Source organism: Pseudonaja textilis, chromosome 1 (genome assembly GCF_049901715.1).
Source record: "Pseudonaja textilis isolate UNSWEBS1 chromosome 1, rPseTex1.2, whole genome shotgun sequence".
In the NCBI taxonomy this organism is placed as follows: Eukaryota; Metazoa; Chordata; class Lepidosauria; order Squamata; family Elapidae; genus Pseudonaja; species Pseudonaja textilis.
In genome coordinates, this window is record NC_141990.1 from 29,795,390 (window position 1) to 29,820,656 (window position 25,267).

General features: G+C 35.9%; 1 protein-coding gene across 2 annotated transcripts in view; it reads left to right on the forward strand.

Annotated features, from left to right (window-relative positions):
• USP34 (ubiquitin specific peptidase 34) overlaps positions 1 to 25,267 on the forward strand; it is a 138,972-nt gene that overhangs the window by 100,795 nt on the left and 12,910 nt on the right. For both annotated transcript variants that reach the window (XM_087930291.1, XM_087930297.1), the window contains exons 47-69: positions 20 to 97; positions 1,125 to 1,219; positions 1,378 to 1,550; positions 3,699 to 3,852; positions 4,205 to 4,283; positions 4,853 to 4,906; positions 4,997 to 5,092; positions 7,209 to 7,273; positions 7,372 to 7,447; positions 7,539 to 7,586; positions 9,464 to 9,529; positions 13,142 to 13,222; positions 14,438 to 14,523; positions 14,757 to 14,925; positions 15,098 to 15,172; positions 15,599 to 15,750; positions 17,286 to 17,334; positions 17,429 to 17,533; positions 17,635 to 17,679; positions 19,884 to 19,988; positions 20,405 to 20,552; positions 20,933 to 21,567; positions 23,060 to 23,217. In XM_087930291.1, coding sequence (XP_087786417.1) covers positions 20 to 97; positions 1,125 to 1,219; positions 1,378 to 1,550; positions 3,699 to 3,852; positions 4,205 to 4,283; positions 4,853 to 4,906; positions 4,997 to 5,092; positions 7,209 to 7,273; positions 7,372 to 7,447; positions 7,539 to 7,586; positions 9,464 to 9,529; positions 13,142 to 13,222; positions 14,438 to 14,523; positions 14,757 to 14,925; positions 15,098 to 15,172; positions 15,599 to 15,750; positions 17,286 to 17,334; positions 17,429 to 17,533; positions 17,635 to 17,679; positions 19,884 to 19,988; positions 20,405 to 20,552; positions 20,933 to 21,567; positions 23,060 to 23,217 — 2,792 coding nt within the window. The remainder of the gene's footprint in view (positions 1 to 19; positions 98 to 1,124; positions 1,220 to 1,377; positions 1,551 to 3,698; positions 3,853 to 4,204; positions 4,284 to 4,852; positions 4,907 to 4,996; positions 5,093 to 7,208; positions 7,274 to 7,371; positions 7,448 to 7,538; positions 7,587 to 9,463; positions 9,530 to 13,141; positions 13,223 to 14,437; positions 14,524 to 14,756; positions 14,926 to 15,097; positions 15,173 to 15,598; positions 15,751 to 17,285; positions 17,335 to 17,428; positions 17,534 to 17,634; positions 17,680 to 19,883; positions 19,989 to 20,404; positions 20,553 to 20,932; positions 21,568 to 23,059; positions 23,218 to 25,267) is intronic.

Genomic DNA, 25,267 nt, shown 5'->3' on the forward strand with positions numbered 1-25,267 from the left:
TATGACTATTACTATTTAGGACTGTGAACATGTTAGCCAAACTGCTGAAGAATTTTATACAGTAAGATGTCAAGTAGCAGATATGAAGAATATTTATGTAAGTAAAACCATAGCAATAACATACTATATCAAGTTTTGGTTGCCAAGGTATAAAAAAGATGTTTAGACTCTAAAAAGAGTACAGAGAAGAGCAGGATGATTAGGGGACTGGAGGCTAAAGCATACAAAGAACAGTTGCTGGAACTGGGTATGTCTAGTTTGAAGAAAAGAAGGACCAGGGGTGACATGATAGCAGTGTTCTGATATCTCAGAGGGTGCTACAAAGAAGAGGGAGTCAACCTATTCTCCAAAGCACCTGAAGGTAGAACAAGAAGCAATGGGTGAAAATAATCAAGGAGAGAAGCAACTTAGAATTAAGGAGAAATTTCCTGACAGTTGGAACAATTAATCAGTGGAACAACTTGCCTCCAGAAATTGTAAATGCTCTAACACAGGAAGTTTTTAAGAAGAGATTCGATAACCATTTGTCTGAAGTGTTGTAGGGTTTCCTGCCTAAGCAGAGGGTTGGACTAGTAGACCTCCAAGGTCCTTCCAACTCTGTTATTTATTCTAGTCTAACATTGCAGATCTTTTGGCTATTTGAGATCTCCCAAATAGCACCATATCAAATTAAATTGTTATGCTCTTTAATGGTACTGCTTGTTTTGAATGGCAGTGCCTCCAAAATCTCTGGATATGCTCTTTCCAGCACCTGGGAACACAAAAATATTTTTTTTCCTTCTTAATCAGACCATTATTTCATTTAGGCCAGTATTGTCAATAATGAAGGCCAAAACCACCCTAAAATTTCAAGCAGTAATTTTTCCTCTCTACTTTCAACTACTCTCAAGTTTCAGATTTTGCTTTTTAGGGGGGAAAATGTGCATAGCAATGGCAGACTTAGTTGTATATGTTTGCATCAGTAGCTTTATGATATATTTTGTCCCCAGAAACTTCATGGTTGGCTCCTTAAATTAATAATTTAATAGCAACTTTTGTTAACATCTATTTGAGAAATAAATTTTAATAATGAATTATTATTATTGTAAATTCCTTTACTTTAAATGAACTTTCCTTATATATAGGAATCTCTTGATGAAGTTACTATTAAAGATACCCTAGAAGGTGATAACATGTATACTTGTTCACACTGCGGGAAGAAAGTACGGGCCGAAAAAAGGTAAAATGGGAGGAAGAAAGCTTTTAGTTTATTCTGTTTTAATTTGCTAAACATTAAATACATCATGTTCCTAAATACTGTGTACTTATACTCTAAATATATGATGCTTTGAAAGTAGGGTAAAGCATTAAAAAAGGAACATTTTCTTCTGGTTCTAGGGCATGTTTTAAGAAACTACCTCGAATCTTAAGCTTTAATACAATGAGATATACTTTTAACATGGTTACTATGATGAAGGAAAAGGTCAATACACACTTCTCATTTCCTTTACGTTTGGATATGACCCCTTATACTGAAGATTTTCTCATGGGAAAAAATGACAGAAAAGAAGGTATTTGATTTTATTCATCTTCAAATTTTTTCTATTAAATTTGTTGACTATTTTAACCAATTTGCATGAAATTTTTGGATAATATTGGGCAGTCATCATGGAGAGGTAAACAAAAGTATTGATTAAAAAAGGCTGGTGCTTCCTGAGCTTTTGACATAGATATTGTAATAGGTCACCATCTCTCCCCCCCCTCCCCATGGGAAAAAGTCACATCTGGATAATGTGAATGTAATGTTATATTTTCAGAATGACATGGTTGCCATGATTTTCCTCAAGAAAGCCCTTAGACCTTTGCCATTTGTTGTTCATTGCTTTCTACTGTCCCAAGTGAAATGTTTTATTTTCCATTGGTGGTGGGGGAGATTGACTGGGAAGGCAGGGTTATAGTATAGTATATTGATGTAGGTCTTACTCTGCCTCTGAAAATGCCAGCCACAGCTGCTGGTGAAATGACAGAATGAAAGAAGATTAAGTCATGGTCATTCAGCCTGAAATCTCATCACTGCTTCAGGATTAGGGTGCAGTTTGAAGCCACTGCAACTGAAGTATACGTTTGAACATTTTGCTGAACAAATAGACTTAAGAACCCTACCTGAAATTACAGCCATTGCAGCATCCCCCCACCTTCTGTTATGTCATCATAAAGTTGGACATCCATTTGCTCCACTTCTTCCATAAATCACATTTCTAAAAGAGCGCCCAGTTGTTGTGCCAATCAGATAACTTTTCAGAAGGGCATGCTTTTTCAAAGTGTAAGAAAAGTGTAACCAGGTGGAGATGAGACAAAGCTTGTTTGGTAACTAGAGGGCAGGGGAAGCATGTCCAAGGCCCATGGGTCCCTGGGAGGACAGGAAACAGGCCTGAGACCTGTGGGACCCAGCCAGCTAGGAAGCAGGCCCATGGCCTATAGAATCCAAAGGGGAGGAAGCTGTCCAAGGGATGCCTCAGGGAGTAGGGAAAGCCTTGGGAGGCCCAGTCAGATCACATGTGAAGTGGGAAGGTGCTACATTTTGGACTTAAGCCTGCACTGAGCCTCCCCCACGTTCTATGGCATCCCACATTCCACTTAACAAGCACAATAGGGAGAGTCAGGATTGTGGTCATTGAGTGAGATTGTTGCAAGCTGCTTGTGTGGGTGCTTAACTAAACGACAGCAATAAATTAAAACCAATTTCAGGTTCAACTGTGATAGTAAATCAACGACTACCTGTAGTGGAATTCAAGCACTTGCACTCTAGCAGTAAAGCCAGCAGTGTTTATCATATTCCTGCAACCTTTGCTCCTTCCCCTGTCACACTTGTCACTGATACTATTGTTTATTTATTTATTTATTTATTTATTTTGGGGGGAAAGGTTTTTTTAATTTTAACAACAAAAACAACAAATAAAACCATTTTTCAATTTTACAGTGTGTCGGTTGGGTACATATATCATGTGTTCATAATGTATATTATAATATATATTATATAAACCGTTCTAATCAACATTTTATATCACTGTTCAATTATTATATCATCATTAACATTATAATTGTTATCTTTTGAAAACATATCTCATCCTTGCTAAGTTATATTCATTCTTTTGCTCATTCAAAACTAATGAATTATAATATATTATTACTGTTACTACATATTTCAGTTTCTTATTCTATCTAACCATTCATAAAATAAATCCCAAATCTTATAATACTCTTTTCCTCCTGTTCTCTAATTGCCATTGTTAATCTACTCATTTCCACACATTCCATTATTTTTTTAATTGTTTCCTCCTCTGTTGGAATCTTCTCATTTTTCCAATTTTGTGCAAATACAATTCTAGCTGCTGTTAATACATTAATAATCAAATACGTTATCTTTGTATTATAAACTTCAGGCATAATTCCCAATAAAAATATCTCTGGTTTTTAATCTATATGTTGTTTTATCGTTTTTTCCAACCACGTGTCTAGTGATACTGTTATTTATGTGCACCTGTTCAGTGACAGATTACTAATTAGTATTAGCACCTGAAGATAGGCTTTTCATTCAAGAACTGTGCCTTAATAGCAGTATATTTAAAGTCTCTTTTCAAAATATATTGTAAGATAAATGTTACCTTTTCTAAGGACTAGGAGAGTAAGATACTAAATTTTGTAATATATTATTTTAGGTTTCAAGGATGATGGCAGTAGTTCAAAGGAGACCAAGAGTTATGAGTATGATTTGATAGGTGTAACTGTCCATACAGGAACTGCTGATGGGGGGCATTACTACAGCTTTATCCGAGATATTGTTAATCCTCACGCTTACAAAAACAACAAGTGGTAAGTTATGAATGTTTACTAAATACTTGATTAATGGTAGTGTATAATTTGTCAACTGTTGCACCTCAGAAAATGAAAGGTTGTTTTTGGATAAATTTGTGTCTTTGCAAAATTAGTTACCGACATTACTTAAGATTTCAGGCATTTATTCTGTCCCAGCTTTAATAGCAATGGCGGAATATTTCATCTTACTAGTAGATAGGATTGTACTTACTTTGCTTGAATTTTGTTACTTGTAATATTATAACAAATTTAAGAACTTCATTGAATTTCACCTTCATTTATCTTCAGTGCAGTGAATATTTTAGTGTTATATGAATCAGCTTAATACCCAATGTTTTGCATTTTCTAGGTATCTGTTCAATGATGCTGAAGTAAAGCCATTCGATTCTGCTCAGTTGGCTTCTGAATGTTTTGGTGGAGAAATGACAGTGAGTTGTATGTTTTTAATGCTATTTAAAAAGAAAATGTGTTGTTGTAGGCCTTGTTAATGGCATCGCTATTTCATTGCATGTTTACCCGCTACAATCAGAACTAGCTCAGAAAGCCTCTGGCTTGATGATAAGGTGCCATCCTAGCAAACAAAAGAAAGAAAGGAAAATTGGGGGGGGGGGGGAATTACCCAAGTAAAATGCAGTGAAGCTTTCAAAACATTCTTGATCAAAAACTATGGAAGTAAGATTCCAATACACACTTAAAATATATTAATCTATTCATTGACTTTAATAATAGATAGTTATCTATTATTCACTTAATTACATTTCCATATATTACTGTTGCAACAACTTGTAATTATAATTGTATGCATAAGACAGTCCTACATAATAGACAGTTATCATACTATTGTATTCAGTACTAAAGTGTAGAAAATTATTTATATCCATTCAAACAAATTACATTTGCAATATGTAATGTAAAGTAGTGTTGATATTTGTACAGTTATCAAAAAGTAACAATACAAAAAGAATGTATTCCTTCTAAGATATTTTTTTTTCCCCAGACAAAAACCTATGACTCTGTCACTGATAAATTCATGGATTTCTCTTTTGAAAAGGTACCTAATTTTATATTAGTGTAGACTATCATCTTTCAATTATCTTCTACTTTTCTGATTTCAATGAAGTGTTTGTTTTTCTTTTCTAAGACTCACAGTGCATACATGCTCTTCTATAAACGAATGGAACCAGAAGAAGAAAATGGCAAAGATTATACATTTGATGTTTCTTCTGAACTACTAGAAGTATGTGCTTCCTATAATTATAAATTATTATACTTCAAACAAGACAAATTTATAATGATTCTGATTCAGATTTCATCATTAGATTGTCCAAGGAAAAATTGATTATTTGTCCAACATTGTGTTATAATGTAGCAGGACTCTAAATATTGTACTTGGTGCTCCACCCATCTTTAATTATGTTTGTGTTTTGTTTTTCTGTGTTCTGATACCCCATATGGAACATTACACAATGACATGAATTAGACAGAGTCATGCTGACTGCTAGTTGTATAATAGGCAGAATTCTTAGTTTGGACTAATTTGAGCTAGTTTTCATTGTATCAAAATTCAAAATAGCATTATTATTCTTTTTAAAAAATCTGATTAGACCAGGGGAGAAGAAAGAACTCTTTTTCAAAAGTCATATTTATTTCATTAAATTATTAGTAATATCAGTGCCTATTAAGTGGATAATTAATATTCCTAAGCATTATCATATCCTTACTAGATAGTGTATAACTCATTTATACTGCATGAGTCAAAAAGAGAGCTGTGAAAATATTTATAGACGCCTCACATCCTGGACATAAACTGTTTCAACTCCTTCCCTCAAAACGACACTATAGAGCACTGCACACCAGAACAACTAGACACAAGAACAGTTTTTTCCTCCGAAAGCCATCACTCTGCTAAACAAATAATTCCCTCAACACTGTTCAACTATTACAAAGTCTGCACTACTATTACTGTTAATTTTCTCAACACTCCTTATCACCCATCCCCTCCCACTTGTGACTGTAACTTTGTCACTTATATCCTTATGATTTATATTGACTGTTCCTAGTATGATTTGATTGCTTATTGTATCCTATGACTTTTATTAAGTGTTGTACCTTATGATTCTTGACTCTTGATGAATGTATCTTTTCTTTTATGTACACCGAGAGTATGTGCACCAAGACAATTCCTTGTGTGTCCAGTCACACTTGGCCAATAAAGAATTCTATTCTATTTGAAATGAAAATGTTAGGATAAGAATGTGTATCAAAAAGCATTATTGCTGTATTGTTGGGATCTTTCATTTAGACAAAACAGGAACAGCCTGTATTTAAATAAATCGGTAATATTAACATTGTTAATACTAACATAAAGTCAGTTGGCTAAATAGAACTTTTCTTAATGTTATAGAACACACAAAATTATAGGGCTTGAAGAGATTCCTCCCTCTCTCCCTCCCTCCCTCTTTAGGCGAGAACACCCTTTCAACTTTTCCCCAAAGGTAGCATTTCTTGCCATATCCAATTAAAATATTTCTTGGATGCAAGGCGTAGGAAACCTGTTTCTCAAGAGAGGAACTCCAACAGCATAAACAAAATTGAGTTAGGTACATTATTGGTTGCCTCAGCATATTAAGGTTTCAGGGAATCAATATATTGTACCCTGGATTCTAAGAAAAGCTAAGGCCTTTAGTGAGAGAGACTGAGACCCCTCATTTCATCAATCCTCATCATCTGTCTCTCTGTCTGTCTTTATTATTTATTTATTTAATATGCTGCCTATCACATTGTCAAATGACTCTGGGCAGCTTACAATAATATAAAATATGATATAAAACAATTTTAAAAATTGAAAAATTAAAAGCATTCAATGTTAAGTAATGCATTAAAATTAAACATTTGTTGATTTTATTGTAATTTCTTTGGTGATTGTTGTGAACCACTCAAAGTAACTGAGAATCAGGTAGCATATAAATTTAATAAATTATCATTGTTATTGACTTCACAGTAGTAGGAACACTCCCAAACAGTTTGGAATAGGATACAGGGAGTGTTGTTTAGTTTACTTACTTACTTAGGATGCTTTTTATTATTTAAATAAATGAAGTTTCCATGAGAGAGAACACCAGTAGCATTTTATATAATGGCTAATTTTGAATTATGGTACATTTAAATAGAAAGGTTTATTTATTTATTTTTAATTTATTAAATTTATTTGCTGCCCATCTTGCCACAAGATTTTTATTTACTCAATCAATTTATATGGGTTAAGAAGTACTTACATTAGCCAGTAATTTATTTTTCATTCATCTCTGAATAGAACAAATAACTTTACCTGCTTTTTTCATTTTTCTTTTCAGTGGATATGGCATGATAACATGCAGTTCCTTCAGGATAAGAATATTTTTGAGCATACGTATTTTGGGTAAGGTTTACATCAATTTATATTTTATTTAATAAATAAACTGCAGGTTTTAAAATCCTGGGTGTAAAAACAAATATTTGTGCATGTGTTTGCCCTAGATTTATGTGGCAGTTGTGTAGTAGCATCCCCAGCACATTACCAGATCCAAAAGCAGTTTCTCTGATGACAGCCAAGGTAAAGTATCTTACTGTCAGATTACTTAAAAAAAAAAAGTATTTTAGCACTTGTTCAGGATAGTCTGTGACTGTCAATTATTGTCTTACAGTTAAGCACTTCTTTTGTCCTGGAAACATTTATCCATTCAAAAGAAAAGGTATGTGCCTGGATTTCCTATAACATCATGTATATTTCTAACATTGATTAAGATAAACAAAAATTATTTGCTTCACTGACTGAAAAATAAAGGAAAAATTATAATTATAACATTTCAGTTCTTTTCAAACTAGATTATTTCATAGTCTAAACAAACCTTTGAGCTAATACAGGTAGACCTTTCTTAGCATCTACCTTGTGTAGAAACCATTCAAAGTTAGGAAGTGTACCTAGCTCACAATGACAACACTACAGTAATCCATGATCACTATTTGTAACCTTCATTGCCAGTTTCCCACAAGCAAAGGTTACAATTTATTCCCATAAGTCACTCACACTGCTTTTTCTTCTGAAGAGCCCCGCTATGGAGTATGAATCACAGGCATCTTGTAATGGAGGCTCAATGATTAGAATGCAGTATTGCAGGCTAACACTCCCACTACCAGGAGTTCAGTCCTTAACAGTTCAAGGTTGACTCAGCCTTCCATCCTTCTGAGATCAGTAAAATGAGGACCCAGATTGCTGAGGGCAATATACTGATTCTGTAAATCGCTTACAGAGGCTATAAAATACTCCAGAGTAGTTGATCCTGTAAGGCTAGCGTTAGTGTTAAGTGCTAAGTGTTAGTGCTAAGTGCTAGTTCATAGTACATTCTCTGTATTGCCCACCCTTGGCCTCTGCTGGCCCACCAATGGCAACACCCACTGTCCCAAAGTTCTCGCACACCAACCTGTTTGCCTAGGACTCTGATCACAGGGCTTCTCTTAATAGCCCATGTGATCTCTGGCTTACGATGGCAACTGAGACTGTCAGGATTGTCATTGCTAAGCAATATGGTCATATGAAATCACACTTTATGCCTTTATTGGTTCAATAAAATTCTGGTCCAAATACCGTTTTAACCCAAGGATTATCTGGCTATTCAGATAGTATGCATTGCCTCCGCCTTACTCATTTCCCCATTCCCCATTGCAGACTGGAATGACTGAAGATGAAGGAATTACAAGAGAGTAACCAGGCACGCGATGGGGAATACACCTTGACAAGAATGCATCGGTGCCAGTTGTTTACTTACAGCTCTTGGGGCTGCTAGCTGCAAGCATGCTAGGCAGCCAGCCAGTGCATTTCCCACTATATACTTGTTTACTATTTTGTAATTTTTTTCTCCAATCTCTCCAGTGCCTGATCTTTGTTTTTCTCTTCCTTGCAGCCCCAACTGCACTAGGTAATGAGTACATTGAGAGCACATTTTTCTGATGTGTATTCCTCATTGTATGCCTGCTTACTCTCTTTTAATCTCTTCTTCTCCAATAAATATGAATACACATATTGATTCCATTCTAGCTAATTATCTAGCACTGAGGTGAGCATTCCAAAAGGCAAGGGAATTGGAAAAAAGCTATAGTAAAAATGTAAGCCCAGTTGCGATTAAGTGATATATATTTCATCATTTATTTAAAACATTTATATAACTGCCCACCTGATAACACATTCTGAGAATATTTCCCAATATTTCACTTAGCAACTGAGTTCCAGTCCCAATTGTGGTTGCTAAACAAGGACTACCTGTATGGACAAATTTGATTTCCTTGGCCTAGGATATGGTATCTGAACTTTGACAAATTAACATAAGATCTTATTATTCTTATTTTATTCTATAAATAAATGTGATACAATATTATATATCATCTTTAAACCAGATTATGCAAGACAAAGTGTTTTATTAAACCTCAAAACCAAATCACTATCCATTCTGTGGGCTTGGGGAAGGTGGGAGGGTACTGCTGAAACTAACACTGCATCATACTTATTGCTTTTAATGTTATGTATCTGAAGAAGAAAATTATATGCTTCAGTTTGAATGTTTATTTCCTTTAGCCCACTATGCTTCAGTGGATTGAACTGTTAACTAAGCAATTTAACAACAGCCAAGCTGCTTGTGAGGTAAGACAAAAATGAAGAATTCAGTCAAATATGCAAGTTTTTGTGTTTCATAACTTAGGAAGGATAAATTTATGGATTTGATAATGTGCTAAAGACATGATACTGTATAAAATAAAAAAAACATTTCAGCTTTAGCTACAAATCTAATTAAATAGTTTTGTTTCAATTTTGTATGTGATATACCTATAATTGTCTATTTGTACACTGCCAAGATTACTCTGAGACAGATGGGTGGTTTTTTAAAAAATATGATATAAAAATAAACTTTGATTAGTTATGGTATTTTAATAGTAAATGTTTACTTTTTCTGGATTAAACATAGTGAACATGGTGAATGCAGAAAGAACTTGGTCTTCTAAATTAGTACTGCCAATTTGTTCAAAATCTGAGAGCCCCATAATAATTGCCTTTTTTATCTTGTTGTGGAGCAAATGCTTTCTAATACATGATTGCCTAAAAAGAAGGGAATATTTTTTATTAATTCATAGGTAAGCCGACCATCTATAAGAACAATGTTTTGATAAGCTTTCTATTATTTATTATAATTCATTTAGCATCAACGGTTTCCCATTGTTAGTATCCTTCAACAATGTTATTTACAGTGCATTCAGAAAGTATTTGGATCCCTTTCACTTTTGTCAATTTTGTTATGCTGTAGCCTAATTCTAAAGTTGTTGAAATTCATTTTTTTCATTAATCTATACTCAATACCCCATAATAACAAAATGAAAACAGAATTATAGAAATGTCTGTAAATTTATTAAAAAGAAAAAAACTGAAATATCACATTGTCATAAGTATTCAGACCCTTCACTCAGTACTTTGTTGAAGCACCTTTGGCAGCAATTGCATGAGTCTTTTGGGGGTATGACTTGACAAGCTTTGCACATCTGGATCGGGGGACTTTCTGCCATTCTTTGCAAATCAAGCTCAGTCAGGTTAGATGGCGACGGTCAGAGGACAGCCACTTTCAGGTCCCTCCAGAGTTGTTCAATAGGGTTCTAGTCAGGGCTCTGGCTGGCCACTCTAGGACAGGGTCGCCAACCTTTTGGACCTCAGGGACCACCAAACTCATAATTTTAAATCCCAGGGACCATTAACCGGTTCTGTGGGCATGGCCTAATTTATGGGTGTGGCTTGGTGGTCATGTGACTGGCTGGGCATGGCTTGTATGTAAATATTATAAATATGTATATAAATATTGAATTTTTTATTAAAAAAGAGCAAATTTTACCCAAAAGCAGGCAAAGCAGGCAGACAGATTGAGTTGCTCACAGAATCATTCAGTGATCTATCTATCTGCCATCAGCTAGCTCAGTTTCTCAAATTTGCTTGCCGTGAGTCTGCACTGAATAATAGAACCTTCAGTCTTAAGGGAAGTTCGGCTGTGCTTAAAGGCAGAGCCGAAGATCTAAAACACTGGTAGTCAACCTGGTCCCTACCGCCCACTATTGGGCGTTCCAGCTTTCATGGTGGGGGGTAGGGGTTTTGTTCCCTACTTTATAAACCACCATTACTGTGGCTCCGGTGGGCGGTTAGAGAAAATTTTACTATTGAGAGAGATACAAAAGTGGGTGATAGGTATAAAAAGGTTGACTACCCCTGACTAGCTAGAAAGCAAGAAATCCAACCATTTCCTGCTTCCTAACTGATCTAAATCTCCCGACACAGCAGAACAGCTGATGGTCGGAAAAAGGAAAAATAGCAATTTAGCAAGCAAGTTTGCCAGGTAAGGAGTGAGTGGGCGGGGAGGTTTCCCGTGGGCCATGTGGGCATTGCAGCCTTGTGTTTCTGCACAGCCTGGATTAATTGCTTTGGGAGGGGTGCTCTGGGAATGAGATTTCTCTGCGGCCCACCAAAATTTTCTCATGGCCCACCAGTTGGCGACCGGTGCTCTAGGACATTAACAGAGCTGTCCTTAAGCTATTCCTGTGTTGTCTTGGCTGTGTGCTTAGGATCATTGTCATGTTTGGAAAGTGAATCTTTGATCCAGTCTGAGGTCCTGAGTGCTGTGGAACAGGTTTTCATTGGGGATATTCCTGTACTTTGCTCCATTCAGCTTTCCCTCAATCCTGATCAGTCTCCCACTCTCTGCTGCTAAAAAACACTCCGACAGCATGTTGCTACCACCATCATGCTTCACTGTTGGGATGATACTGTAACTGGTGATGAGTGATGCCTGGTTTCCTCCAGACATGACATTTAGAATTGAGGCCAAACAGTTTAATCTTGGTTTCATCAGACAAGAGAATCTTATTCCTGTCAGAGTATTCATTTACTGGCAGAGATGTTAACAGAGTCAGTGAGTAGACATGGTAAGAGACCAGCCAATGGGAGCTGACCTGGAAAGTGAAACTAGAAGTTCTCTCTCTGTGTTTTGCTGGTGGCTACTGAAGTTGAGTTACTTGCAACATATTTTCTGCTGTTTGAAATTGTTCCATGTTGGAGAAATCTACAACTGGCTTGTAAAATTTACTTAATATCTTATAAAGATGTTAAATGAAGCACCAGTCATCTGTGTTTATTTTTCTGGTGCTAAATTTACGCTGCAAAACTGAACAATTCCTCACATTGTGAGTCCATCAGGTGTTTTTTTTTTTTTTTTTTCAAACTCCTAGCAGCTCTCATGTACTTTGCACTGACGAGAGGCTTCTGTCTAGCCACCAAGCCCAGATCAGTGGAGGGCTGCAGTGATGATTCCTTCTGGAACTCTGTCCCATCTCCACACACAATCTTTGGAGCTCAGTCAAAGTGACCATCGGGTTCTTGGTTATGTCTCTTACTAAGGCCTTCTCCCCCGATTGCTCAGTTTGACCAGGCAACCAGCTCTTGGAAGAATCCTGGGTGTACCAAACGTATTCCATTTGAGAATTATGGAGGCCATTGTGCTCTTAGCAATCTTAAGTGCAGCAGAATTTTTTTTGTAGCCTTCCCCAGATCTGTGCCTTGCAATAATCCTGTCTCTGAGCTCTTGAGGTAGTTTCTTTGACCTCATGTTTTTGCTCTGCTACAGTATGCATTGTCAGCTGTGAGGCCTTTCCAAATCATGTCCAATCAATTTAATTTGCCACAGGTCAACTCCAATCAAGGTGTAGAAACATGTCAGCAACAATCAAGAGAAATGGGAGGCACCAGAGCTAAATTTCAAATATTGTTGCAAAAGGTCTGAATACTTATGTCAATATATTTCAATTTTTTCTTTTTAATAAATTTACAAACATTTCTAAACTTCTGTTTTCACTTTGTCACTATGGGTACTGAATATTGATTAATGAGAAAAAATTAATTTCAACAACTGTAGAATCAGGCTGCAGCATAACAAAATTGACAAAAATGAAGGGGGTCTGAATACTTTCTGAATGCACTGTAGGTGGCATGAATCTAGAAGTTAGGACAACTATCATCCTTGGCCTTCATTTTTTCAAACAGCTATGAAAAATTGTTCTCCCCCCCCCTTCACCGTGATGTAGATATTTACTAGAATATTTTTAGAGCTTTACTTAAGTTGTTTAAGCAATTATAATAAAATATGCTATGAATATGTAGTAGAATAGAAAATGCTTTCATTGTTAGGAATATATGCTAAAATATTACATATATGGTTTTTTCCAGTGGTTTCTTGATCGTATGGCTGATGATGACTGGTGGCCTATGCAGATTTTAATTAAATGCCCCAATCAGATTGTAAGACAGGTAAGATGAAGTGTAAAATGAAGTATGTGTCATTTAAATTGTTATTGCTTAGGGTTTTAGTTTCTTAAATTCTCAGTATGAATTTTATCCATTAAACCCAACATGTTAGGTTGAAGTGCCCTGGATATTATTACATATATTTGAGGTGTACTTCACATTTTTGGGGTCTCCATCTCAAAAACAGTATGGCAGTTTTTAGAAGGATTTCTGATAAACAATATAATGAAGTTTAAGTGTACATGTAGACCCTGAAGTTTAGTCTGCATACCAGACCAAATATTTCTTTAGATACATTTTTACTTGAATAAGGGGCCCCATTACACATTACAAATAGCATATGCCTAATTTAATTACATTTTAAAACCTGAATTTCTCTCCCAGTAGTGGTTTGCCATTCAACCAGAGGAATGGTTGCTGCTACCTGAAGAATGAGGGCAAAGGCAATTTTGTATATGGAAATATTGCCTCAATTTAGATTGTTGCAAGTGGAATACCTTAGAAGCCATACTAAAGTCTTCTATGTAGTTCTAACAGTTTTCTATGCTGTTGCTGCAAAAAGAAAAAAGAAAGGTGAAGAAAACAAATATAGTCTTGGGCTGCATGAATTGAAGTATAATGCCGAAACCAAAGGAACTGGTCTTCTATATCTTGCCTTGGCCATGCCTAGAGTGTTCCATCCTGTTTGTGCACCATGCTTTATAAAGAATATTGAAAAACTGGAATGTATGTAAAAGGCAGCTGTCAAGATGATAAGGGGCTTAAAAAACTTGAAAAATGATTGGAGGTGTTAGGTTTGTGTAGGCTGCAAGAACACATGATAGGTGTCTTCAAATATATGAAAAGCCATCACGAAGAATATAATGTGATATTTTTCAGAGTTATTTCTGAAGACAATATAAAAACCAATGTATTTAAATTAAATAGAAATAAATTATATTTGCACGTAAGAGCTATTCCACAAAGAAATTGACTGCATTGAGTAAGGGGTTAAACAAGAGTATATTGAAAGTCTTTTCTAATCTTTAAGATTCTATGAATCAATGATTTAAGATATAGTCTGTATAAAATATTAATTGTGTAACACGAAGGCAAAATATCACTAATTCAATGATGAACTTTTCAACCAAATAATCCATGATCACTGTGTTTCTAAAGCTTTGTGAAAGCAAATATTTATGTGACCACAAAGTAACCTTAAATCTTATGACTTTACAGATGTTTCAACGTTTGTGCATTCATGTGATTCAGCGGCTAAGGCCAGTCCATGCTCATCTCTACCTACAGCCAGGATTAGAAGACTGGTACATTTTCTTAAAATAATTCCATCTATTTCAAACATTTATTTTGTAACATTAATTTATCATATGCCAGTATTATACAATGTTTAAGCACTGTTAAACATTTCACACGCTATCCTAAATATAGTGTACTTTGCATAATGTAGGAAGTTGGACCAACTTTTCAGATTGATTTTGGATCATTTTGCCTTCAGTGACTTCAATATAAACTGATGAACAATGAAATGTATTTTCAGTTCAGATGACATGGATGGTCCTGTGGAAGATATTGGTAGTCGCTCATGTGTGACTCGTTTTGTGAAGACTCTGTTGTCAATTATGGAACATGGTGTTAAACCCCACAGTAAACATCTCACAGAATACTTTGCCTTTCTTTATGAATTTGCCAAAATGGGAGAAGAGGAGGTGAGTGATTTTACACGAATTCTGCTGTTATATTTATTATTTGTTACCAAGTTTGAGTGCTGTTAACATTTTTGTTATTTAACTTTGCATTTCTATGTTTATTACAAAAATCAATTTAGAGAGGAAGGCAGAATATAAACAGATGTTATATTTTATATTCAATTATTTCCAGAGCCAGTTTTTGCTTTCTCTGCAAGCAATTTCAACAATGGTTCATTTCTATATGGGAACTAAAGGTCCTGAAAATGTAAGTCTGGAGTAATCTTTTATAGCCTAATTTCTCATTGGCACTTTAGTGGATTGGTCCCAGTCTTTCAAGGAGATATTTTATGACTACTCTGACCTTTACTCTGCAAAATTTTGTCTTTAACAAATTTATCATGATCTCCACTCCACTTCTCTTCTACGTTTTTCCAAACAGATTATCTCTACAGTATTATCTATAGTAGATCTTTATTCTACATTTTGATTATGAAGCTAGATTTGAGATAATTTATTACAGATTTAAAGCTTAGCATGGTTAAACACTCACAGAGAGAGAGAAAGAGGGATGGAGGGAGGGGTAGAGAGAGGGAGAGTAATGTTATGTGTCCTTGCTGCTTTAGTAAAATAAGTCCTTTTGCAGAAATGTGTAGTATGAGAGATGGAGATGATGATTTGTTTTTGTTGTCAGCCACAAGTTGAGGTACTATCAGAAGAAGAAGGAGAAGAGGAGGAAGAGGAGGAAGACATTCTTTCTTTAGCAGAAGAAAAATATAGGCCTGCTGCACTTGAAAAGATGATTGCTCTGATAGCTCTTCTGGTAGAACAGTCTCGATCAGAGAGGTGAGGAGTATATTCACATATATCAGATTGTTTATGATTATTTTATTCATCTGTTTTTTATGGATTATATTAAAATTTTTATACAGAACATCAAAAGCTAATACAAAGTAATAAAGAGTAAAAGAAGCAAGGAAAGGAAAAAACCCTGTAAAAACCTGGTTTTTAACACTTTTTATATTATTTGACAGCATAAGCCAATCTAGAAAACTTACAATCAAGGCCTTTATGTGATTGGCTTAAGGTTTTACACATACCATATATACTTGTCTATAAGCCAAGAATTTCGGGTGCTGAAATGTATCCAAAATTGGGTTCACCTTTTCATGAAAACATATGTTAATACTTCTTACAAGTACACACACACACACACACACACACACACACACACACACACACCTTAAACACTGATAAACCCATCTGTTGTTAAGCTGATGGGCTTATTTACAGGTGGCACACTTTTCATAGTATTTTGGTGTAAAATTTGAGGGTTGGTTTAACCATGGATGGGCTTATATATATGTATATGTCTGTTTTCTTTGAGATATTGAGATAACACATTGGACATCTCTAACATTTTTTCTTTATTAGGTTTGTTTATACTGTTGAAAAAGTAGAATATAGTCTGACAGTGATAAAGATTATTTGATAATGCATGCCTGAATCAGTGCAAAATAAGAGAGTTTAGTAATTGTATACATGCTAAGTAGGCAGGGCCTCAGATTACTAGCTTATATGTCATTTGCAAAAGATCTCAGGTTCAATTCCTGTCATCTCCAAGTAAAGTGGTTAAAGACTTCTATCAAAAATCTCAGAGAACTGCTGCCAGTCATTATTAACTTTGGAAGCAAAAATCTGATCCATTAAATTGTGCCATCTGGCCATCCCCAGAATTGTTCTTTTCCATCCGATGGCCAAGGCACCTAGCTTGAAAAGCTACATGTTTGTTAGAAGATGTTATAAAGGGCCATGTTATGAGGGGGGATGATATCACTCAATTCACAGGAGTGATTCTGAGGAGTGTTCTGACTTTGGGGTAATTTTCCCCCCTGAAAAAAGTCCTAAGCTATACAAAATAGATGTAATGGTTTACTGTATATTATCAAATATTCTTCCTCATTTATGTCAATGTTATCTGAACTAGCAGTAGAACTGCTAATCATTTATCTGTCAACATTCTAAATTGAAGTTGTCAGCCATATATCAAACATTCACAGGGCAAAATAGTTGCTTGATTGTAGTCCATATTTTGCATATTTTTGCCATTAAAATCAGTACATAGTTTTTGTACCCTGATTTGGGGTCCAGAACAGTGAAAAGTTCTCTTTGTTTGTTTGTTCCTTGTTCCTACTTAATGGAGATTCAATATATCTTAACAGCATGGCTTGCTTGAGTTTCCCAGCATTTGTCAGCTGCCTGATTTCCTAAAAGTGTGGTTTTTACATGGACTATTCCAAGAAAATTCAGGAAAGCAATTTTGTTTTTACTAATTGGTTGATTAACGAAATGAATTGGTCCATTCTTTATATGTGTTTTAGGCATTTGACTTTATCCCAAAATGATATGGCAGCATTAACTGGAGGCAAGGTAATAACTGGACATGAAAAACAACAATTAATAGTTTTAAAACGCTTTTTTTTAAAAAAAAATCTGCTACAGTAACTCATTGAATTTGTTCCAGGGTTTTCCTTTCTTATTCCAACATATTCGAGATGGAATCAATATTAGGCAGACCTGCAATCTTATTTTCAGTCTTTGTCGATATAACAACAGACTTGCAGAACATGTAAGTTACTAGCTGTTATTAGTTATATCCACTCTGAGAGCCTAACTGGAATACTTGCATTAGAGTTGCATATGATGAAAGGATTTCTTCCTCTCTTACAGATCGTATCCATGCTTTTCACATCTATAGCCAAGTTGACTCCTGAGGTATGCAGTATTTTGCTACCACATATTATATTGTTTGATGGTCATATTCAACATTCTTAGATTTGTCCCCAATATAATGATCCTATAGTGAAATATGATCCTCCTTCCATGACAAAAAGAGAAGGGAGAAAATTCCAGAAACTTTAATTCAATTTCTACACTTGATTAAGATACCGTGTATGTCTTCTAAGCATTGTATTCTTCACAACAGAAGCTTGGTAATCTCACATTTTCCCATATAATTGGGTTGTGGAGCTTGTGGATTTTGGTCTGTTTGGACTATAGCATCTGTTTCTAATCTAGGCCTAACTTTTGGCATAATACTCTTGTTGAAACAAAAGACAAATGTTAGGCCAATGCCCTTAATCCAAAATAAAGGTAACAGGCAACTAGATGTTACTATCACTTCTTTGGAATCAGCAGGAGTGAGCAACTATCAAAGAAAGTTTTTATAGAGAATTTTAGTCAAGATCTTGTGAGAAGTTACAGCCATCCCAAACTCAGGTCTTAATAGCTTAGTCATAATTCAAAATGCAGAGAATTACTTAAAGATAACCTAGGTTGCCATACATGCTTCTCTTGAGTATTTGACTATGTTGCCATTCAGAGAGCCAATATGATATGTTGATTAAGATGCTTGACTATGACTGGGGTAACCCAGTTTTAGTTCACCCAGTAAAAATCACTGGATAACTTGGCTGAAGCTTTCTGTTGCATCAGCTTCTCACATGATGGTTGAGGGATGAATGGGATGAAGGGAGATCTATATGTATGTTGCATTGAACTAATGGAGAAAATGGGATATAAATGTAGCACATCAATAATACTACAAATGTGCCATACAAGATGTTGCATGGATAACTCCAGCATTCTATTCTGTATTTTATAAGGCCAAGAAACTCCAGTTCAAAAGATCAGGTAGTTCATAAGTTGTTATCTGTGGGGGCTCATAATTTAAAGATGCTGAGCTTGTCAGCTGGAGAGCAACAGCCCAGATTCAAGACCCAAGCTCCACACAACGAGGTGAACTCTCATTACTTGTCCCAGCTCCTGTCCACTTTACAGTTTAAAAGCATATAAAAGAAGAAAATTTCACTGGGGAGGTAACAGCATTCCATGTGCCTTTGGTGTATAACCATGCTGGCCCCATGACCTTGGAAGATGTCTTTGGACAATGCTGGGTCTCTTGGCCAAGAAACTGAGATGAGCACTGTGCCCTAGATTCAGAAACAACTGAAGGGAAACCTTTACTTTTTGTTCTCTGTATGAAGCCCTGTATATCATATAGCCAGTCAGAGTGGACACTGACCAGAATTAACAAATAAGAAAATGTTCAAAGGCCAGAGTTTTATTTCATCAAGAAATAGAATCAGGGTGTGAACATTTATTGAATATGCTTTTTCTTCTGTGTAAGAAATGGTTGCCTTGAAGTGGATTCAGTCTTTAGGATCTATCTACAAGACTCTTCTCTGATTTTCATTTCCTTATAGGCACTTTTTGGCTTTTTCATCAGAGTGCCAGTTCAAAATTATCTATTGCCTATGATTATCTTCAGTATAAGCAGGTGTAACATCAACTGAAAAGATAAAAAGAAAGCCTGCTGATTCATGATCACAAATGGACTAAAAATCTCTGACAAATATTTGCTTTGTAAATCCAAAGATGAAGCTTGACATTAAGATTTATTGCTAATACCAGAATTTGAGTATAAGGTTTAGAATAAATGCCTGACCTGGACAGGTTGTTCTTCCTGATAATGACCATGCTATATGTGCTTCTGACCCATATCCTTGGATTTTGTGTGTGTGTGTGTGTGTGTGTGTGTGTGTGTGTCTGCGCTTCCAGCTTTAAGACTTGCCTAAGATAAACATATAAATAATTATTTCTATTAAATCTGTGATGTGATATAGCAATAATTAATTCTGGTGATGAAGCTGCTCACATTCTTCTGAGAGTTAAGAAAAGGGGTTTGTTTAAATCTTAACTTTTTGGGTTCCGTATTAATGATAGTGTCGTATGTGAATATTATTAAGCTGCTTAGAATCACAAACAAGTCATTAGTACATGTGTGTATTTAGAATATGTGTTTTAAATGGGCATAAGTAAATAATTGAATAAAATCAGTTATGACTTGCAATATTAAAAAAACCCCATTACGGATTCCTTATACAATACAAGTTCTTTCTTCTTGTTTTCAACTTCAGGCAGCCAATCCTTTTTTCAAGTTGTTAACTATGCTTATGGAATTTGCTGGTGGACCTCCAGGAATGCCACCATTTGCATCATATATTCTCCAAAGGATATGGGAGGTAAAGGATGCCTATATTAAATACATATCTCTATAATATTGCGAGAAAATAAGCAGTATAATGTCTATGCTGTAAAGATTATTAGACTTAATTTTTACACTCCTAGACTAAGAGTTATTGTCTGACAGAAAATATAGTACCTTTGGCAGCCTTTTTGCCATGGTTAGTAAATAAAACTAGGAAAACAGCAGTCCCCAACCTTTCTGGTCCCACAGACTAGCGGGGGGGGTGTGTTTGTGCATGCTCACCTTATGTTTTATGGCCCAATTCCCTACCAGTCTGAGGGTTGGGGACCCCTGTAGTAAAAGATTCAGCTTGCCTGTTTACTAGCTGAGCTATTGATATATAGAGTGCTATCCAATAGTCTAGATTTTGTTTTAGGTTTCACTGTTTGTCCATTTTTCCAATATTTGTAGGTGATTGAGTACAACCCATCTCAATGTCTGGATTGGCTAGCAGTACAGACACCACGAAATAAGCTTGCCCACAGCTGGGTCCTGCAGAATATGGAGAACTGGGTAGAACGTTTTCTTTTGGCTCATAACTATCCTAGAGTGAGAACTTGTAAGTTGCTAAGCAGAAAATAATTGGCTTCTTCTTAATTTCCAATAAATAAGTTCATTGTTTATGTGTGAAAATGTGGACATTTTCTTTTATTTATTTCCTAATATAATAAACAAGATTTTTTAAAAATGAGTGAAATATTTATTTCAATACTCAGTATTACATACAACAATTTAGAAAGCAAGGAATTGAAGTCTCTGCATTGCTTGTTATTGTGATCTCTCTGCCAATAACTATATTTTTCTTTTATACGTTGTGTCATATGGTTAGAGTGTTTTTGTGAACAAATTTTAAACAAACAAAATTTATTTTAGGGTGAGAATGTGCACAGCCAAAAAGTCTAGCTTCTTTTTTTAACCTGTGTATTTATTATTTTGCAGCTGCAGCCTATCTTCTGGTCTCTCTTATTCCAAGCAATTCATTCCGACAAATGTTCCGATCTACCCGCTCACTCCATATCCCTACTCGAGATCTTCCCCTTAGTCCAGATACTACAGTTGTTCTTCATCAAGTTTATAATGTGTTGCTTGGACTGCTCTCAAGAGCTAAGCTTTATGTTGATGCTGCTGTGCATGGAACTACAAAACTGGTACCCTACTTCAGTTTTATGACTTACTGCTTGATCTCCAAAACAGAAAAACTAATGTTTTCTACTTATTTCATGGATTTGTGGAACCTCTTTCAACCTAAACTTTCTGAGCCTGCTATTGCTACCAACCATAATAAGCAGGCCCTGCTCTCTTTTTGGTACAATGTCTGCGTTGACTGCCCTGAAAATGTGCGCCTTATTGTGCAGAATCCAGTGGTGACCAAGAACATTGCCTTCAATTACATCCTAGCAGATCATGATGACCAGGATGTGGTGCTTTTTAACCGTGGGATGCTACCTGCCTACTATGGCATTCTGCGGCTATGCTGTGAACAATCCCCTGCATTTACCAGACAGTTGGCTTCTCATCAAAATATTCAATGGGCATTTAAGAATCTCACACCACATGCCAGCCAATATCCTGGGGTAAGTCAAATTCATACAGAGTGAAAGACAGATAGAAATTTTTGAGAGAACAGCATTAAAAACAGCAGCAGTCTATGGAAGGGTAGGTGATAGGAGTATTCACATGAATGAAATGTCCGAAAATAAAACTGTATCTTTTTGCCAGATTCAAAGAAGTCAATTGATAATAGTGAAAATATATTCTGCTCTAATTTAAACTAAGAAAATTCTCAGAAGATGAGCTTACCAGCAGTTCTATCATTGTCTGATGGCAGCTATGATACAATTAATTTTGTGCCATACATTTCCTTTTCTTTATTGCCTCACCATCTTAGTAGAATCGGCATTATTTGGGCAGTTCCTCTACAACTGAGATCACTGCCATTCTCCCTTCCTAGTGCATAAGATATGATTACTATGAAGGAGGTAAAATATATACGAGTTCAAGAAGCAAAATAATTCTTTGCTCTCTTAATAGGAAGAATGGTATAGAAATAAAACAGCTCTTTTATATTAAATATATAAGATACCCTTATGATATATAAATATATAAGATAGACAGACAGACAGACTGATGAGAGAAAGAGATGATAAAAGGGAGGAGCGCAATGGCTCAGCAGCTAAAGACGCTGAGCTCAGCAGCTGCAGAGCTGACAGCCCAGGTTCCAGAACTGAGCTCTGCTCAGTGGGCTGATCTCCTGTTATTTAGCCCCAGCTCTTGCCCACCTAGCATAGTTCAAAAGCATGCAAGTGCAAGTCGATTAATAGGTACCATTTCAAGTGGGAAAGTTACAGCATTCCATGCACCTTTAGCATATAGCCATGCTGGCCACATGACCACAGAAATTGCCTTTAGACAACACTGACTCTCTTTGCCTAGAAACAGAGGTGAGTACCACGTCCTAGAATTGGACACGACTGACAGGGAAACCTTTACGTATGATATATAAAATATATACTAAATCTAGTTTTCAGTAATAACCCAGCATAGAGTAAAACCTGGAATTAATGGACCCCATTTAGTAGGCTAAGAATACAGTGGACCAGATTTTCACCCAGGTATGTCCCTGAATTAATTAACAAGTCATGATGCACCCAAAGGAATTCAGATGAAGCAATTACATTTATATTAACCATATCTTTTATGTGATTTGCAAATGGTTATGTAACTAACATTTGTTCATATTTAATGCTTCAGGGGCAGTGGACATCTTCCCCAAACCGGTCCATTTCAACAAAGATTCACTGTGTTTATTTGTATTAGAGTTTGGTCCATTTTTCTTTCATTTTTAAACATAGTTCAAGTTGCAGAACTGGAAAAGAAATATTATAGAAAAAAGTAAAAGCTCGAGAGCATGTGAAACCAAGAGTGTTTTTGGAATACAGTATGAATACCTTTAGCATACTCATTGTCTTTTAAAGCATTTACCTTACTCTAAACAATAACTGGAATTTGGTTCTCTCCCCTTCCCCCCCTAAAATAAGCCTCATGATATTTCTTCTCTTTATTTAGGCAGTGGAAGAACTGTTTAATCTCATGCAACTCTTTGTAGCTCAGAGGCCTGATATGAGAGAGGAAGAACTGGAAGACATTAAGCAATTTAAAAAAACGACTATAAGCTGTTACCTTCGCTGCTTAGATGGACGGTCATGCTGGACTACTTTAATAAGGTATTTCACGTTTGGTTTGTTGATATAGAGTAATTTTGGTGCTTTTCCATGCATTTTATTCTTGCAATATGTTTTGTTGTTGTTCAGTCATTAAGTCATGTCTGATTCTTCATGACCGCCAGGCCACTGGGTCCTCCACTATCTCCTTGAGTTTGCCCAAGTTCATATTCATTGTGTCGATGACACTATCTAACCATCTCATTTTCTGCTGTCCCCTTCTCCTTTTGCCCTCAATCTTCCCCAACATCAGGGTCTTTTCCAATGAGTCTTTTCTTCTCATTAAGTGACCAAAGTATTTTAACTTCAGCTTCAGTATCTGTCCTTCCAAATAACAGTCAGGGTTGATTTCTTTTAGGATTGTCTGATTTAAACTCCTTGCAGTCCAAGGAACAAGCCTTGTCTAGCACCACAATTTGAAAGCATCAGTTCTTTGGCACTCAGCCTTCCTTTTGGTCCAACTCTCACAGCAATACATTACTACTAGGAAAACCATTGCTTTGTCTATACAGACCTTGGTCAGCAAGGTGATAACTCTACTTTTTAATATGCTGTCTAGGTGTATCATAGCTTTCCTCCCAAGGAACAAGTGTCTTCATTTCATGACTGCAGTCATTGTCAGCAGTGATCTTGGAGCCCAAGAAAGTAAAATCTGTCACTGTTTTCATTTTTCCCTTTCTATTTGCCAGAAAGTGATAAGACCAAATGGCATAATCTTAGGTTTTTTTTTTTTTAATGTTGAGTTTCAAGCCAACTTTTACATTCTCCTCTTTCACCCTCATCAAGAGCCTCTTTAGTTCCTTCTCACTTTCTGCCATTAGGGGGGTATCATCTGCATATTTGAGGTTGTTGATATTTCTCCCATCAAACTTAATTCTGGCTTGTGATTCATCCAGCCCTTTATTTCATATGTTGCACTCTGCATATAAGTTAAAATAATCAGGGTGACAATATACAGCCTTGTTGTACTCCTTTCCCTATTTTGAACCAACCAGTTGTTCCTTGTCTGGTTGTAACTGTGGCTTCTTGGCGCATGTACAGGTTTCCCAGGAGACAGGTAAGGTAGTCTGGTACTCCCATTTTTAAAAGAACTTGCCACAGTGTATTGTGATCCACACAAGCAAAGGCTTTAGCATAGTCAATGAAGCAGAATTAAATGTTTTTCTGGAGCTCTCTAGCTTTCTCCATAATCCAGCAAATGTTGGCAGTTTGATCTCTAGTTCCTCTGTCACTTTGAAACCCAGTTGGTACTTCTGTCAGTTCTCAATTCACATACTGATGAAGTCTACCATGTAGGATTTTGAATATAAACCTTATTGAAATGAGCTCAGTTGTATGCTAGTATGAGCATTCTTTGCCATTGCCTTTCTTTGGGATTGAAATGTAAACTGAGCTTTTCCCATCCTGTAGTCACTGTAAAGTTTTCCAAATTTGGTGGCACATTGACTGCACCTTCACTAGTTTTGTTGTTAGTATTGCTTCTTGACTTTAAACTCCAAGATGTCTGACTCGAAGTCAGCGATCACACCGTTGTTGTCATTAGGTACATTAAAATCTTTCTTGTATTGTTCTTCCGTGTATTCTTGCCATCTCTTCTTAATCTTCTGCTTCTGTTAGGTCTCAAAATTTTTGCCTTTTATTGGGTCCATCTTTGCACAAAACATTCCCTTGACAATTTCCAATTTACTTCAAGAGATGTCTAGTCTTAGATGTCTTTCACATTCTATTGTTTTCTTCTTATTTCGTTGCATTGTTCATTTAAGAAGACCTTCTTATCTCTCCTTGCTATTCTCTGAAAATCTGCATTCAGTTCGGTGTGTCTTTGTTTTTCTCCCGTGCCTTTCACTTTCCTTCTTTCCTCAGCTATTTGTAAAGCCTCATCAGACAGTCACTTCACTTTCTTGCATTTCTTTTTCTTTGGGATGCTTTTAGTTGCTGCTTCCTGTACAATGTTATAAACCTCTTTCTATAGTTCTTCAGGCATTCTGTCTACCAGATCTAACCCCTTAAATCTATTCATCACTTCCACTATATATACATATGGGGATATGAT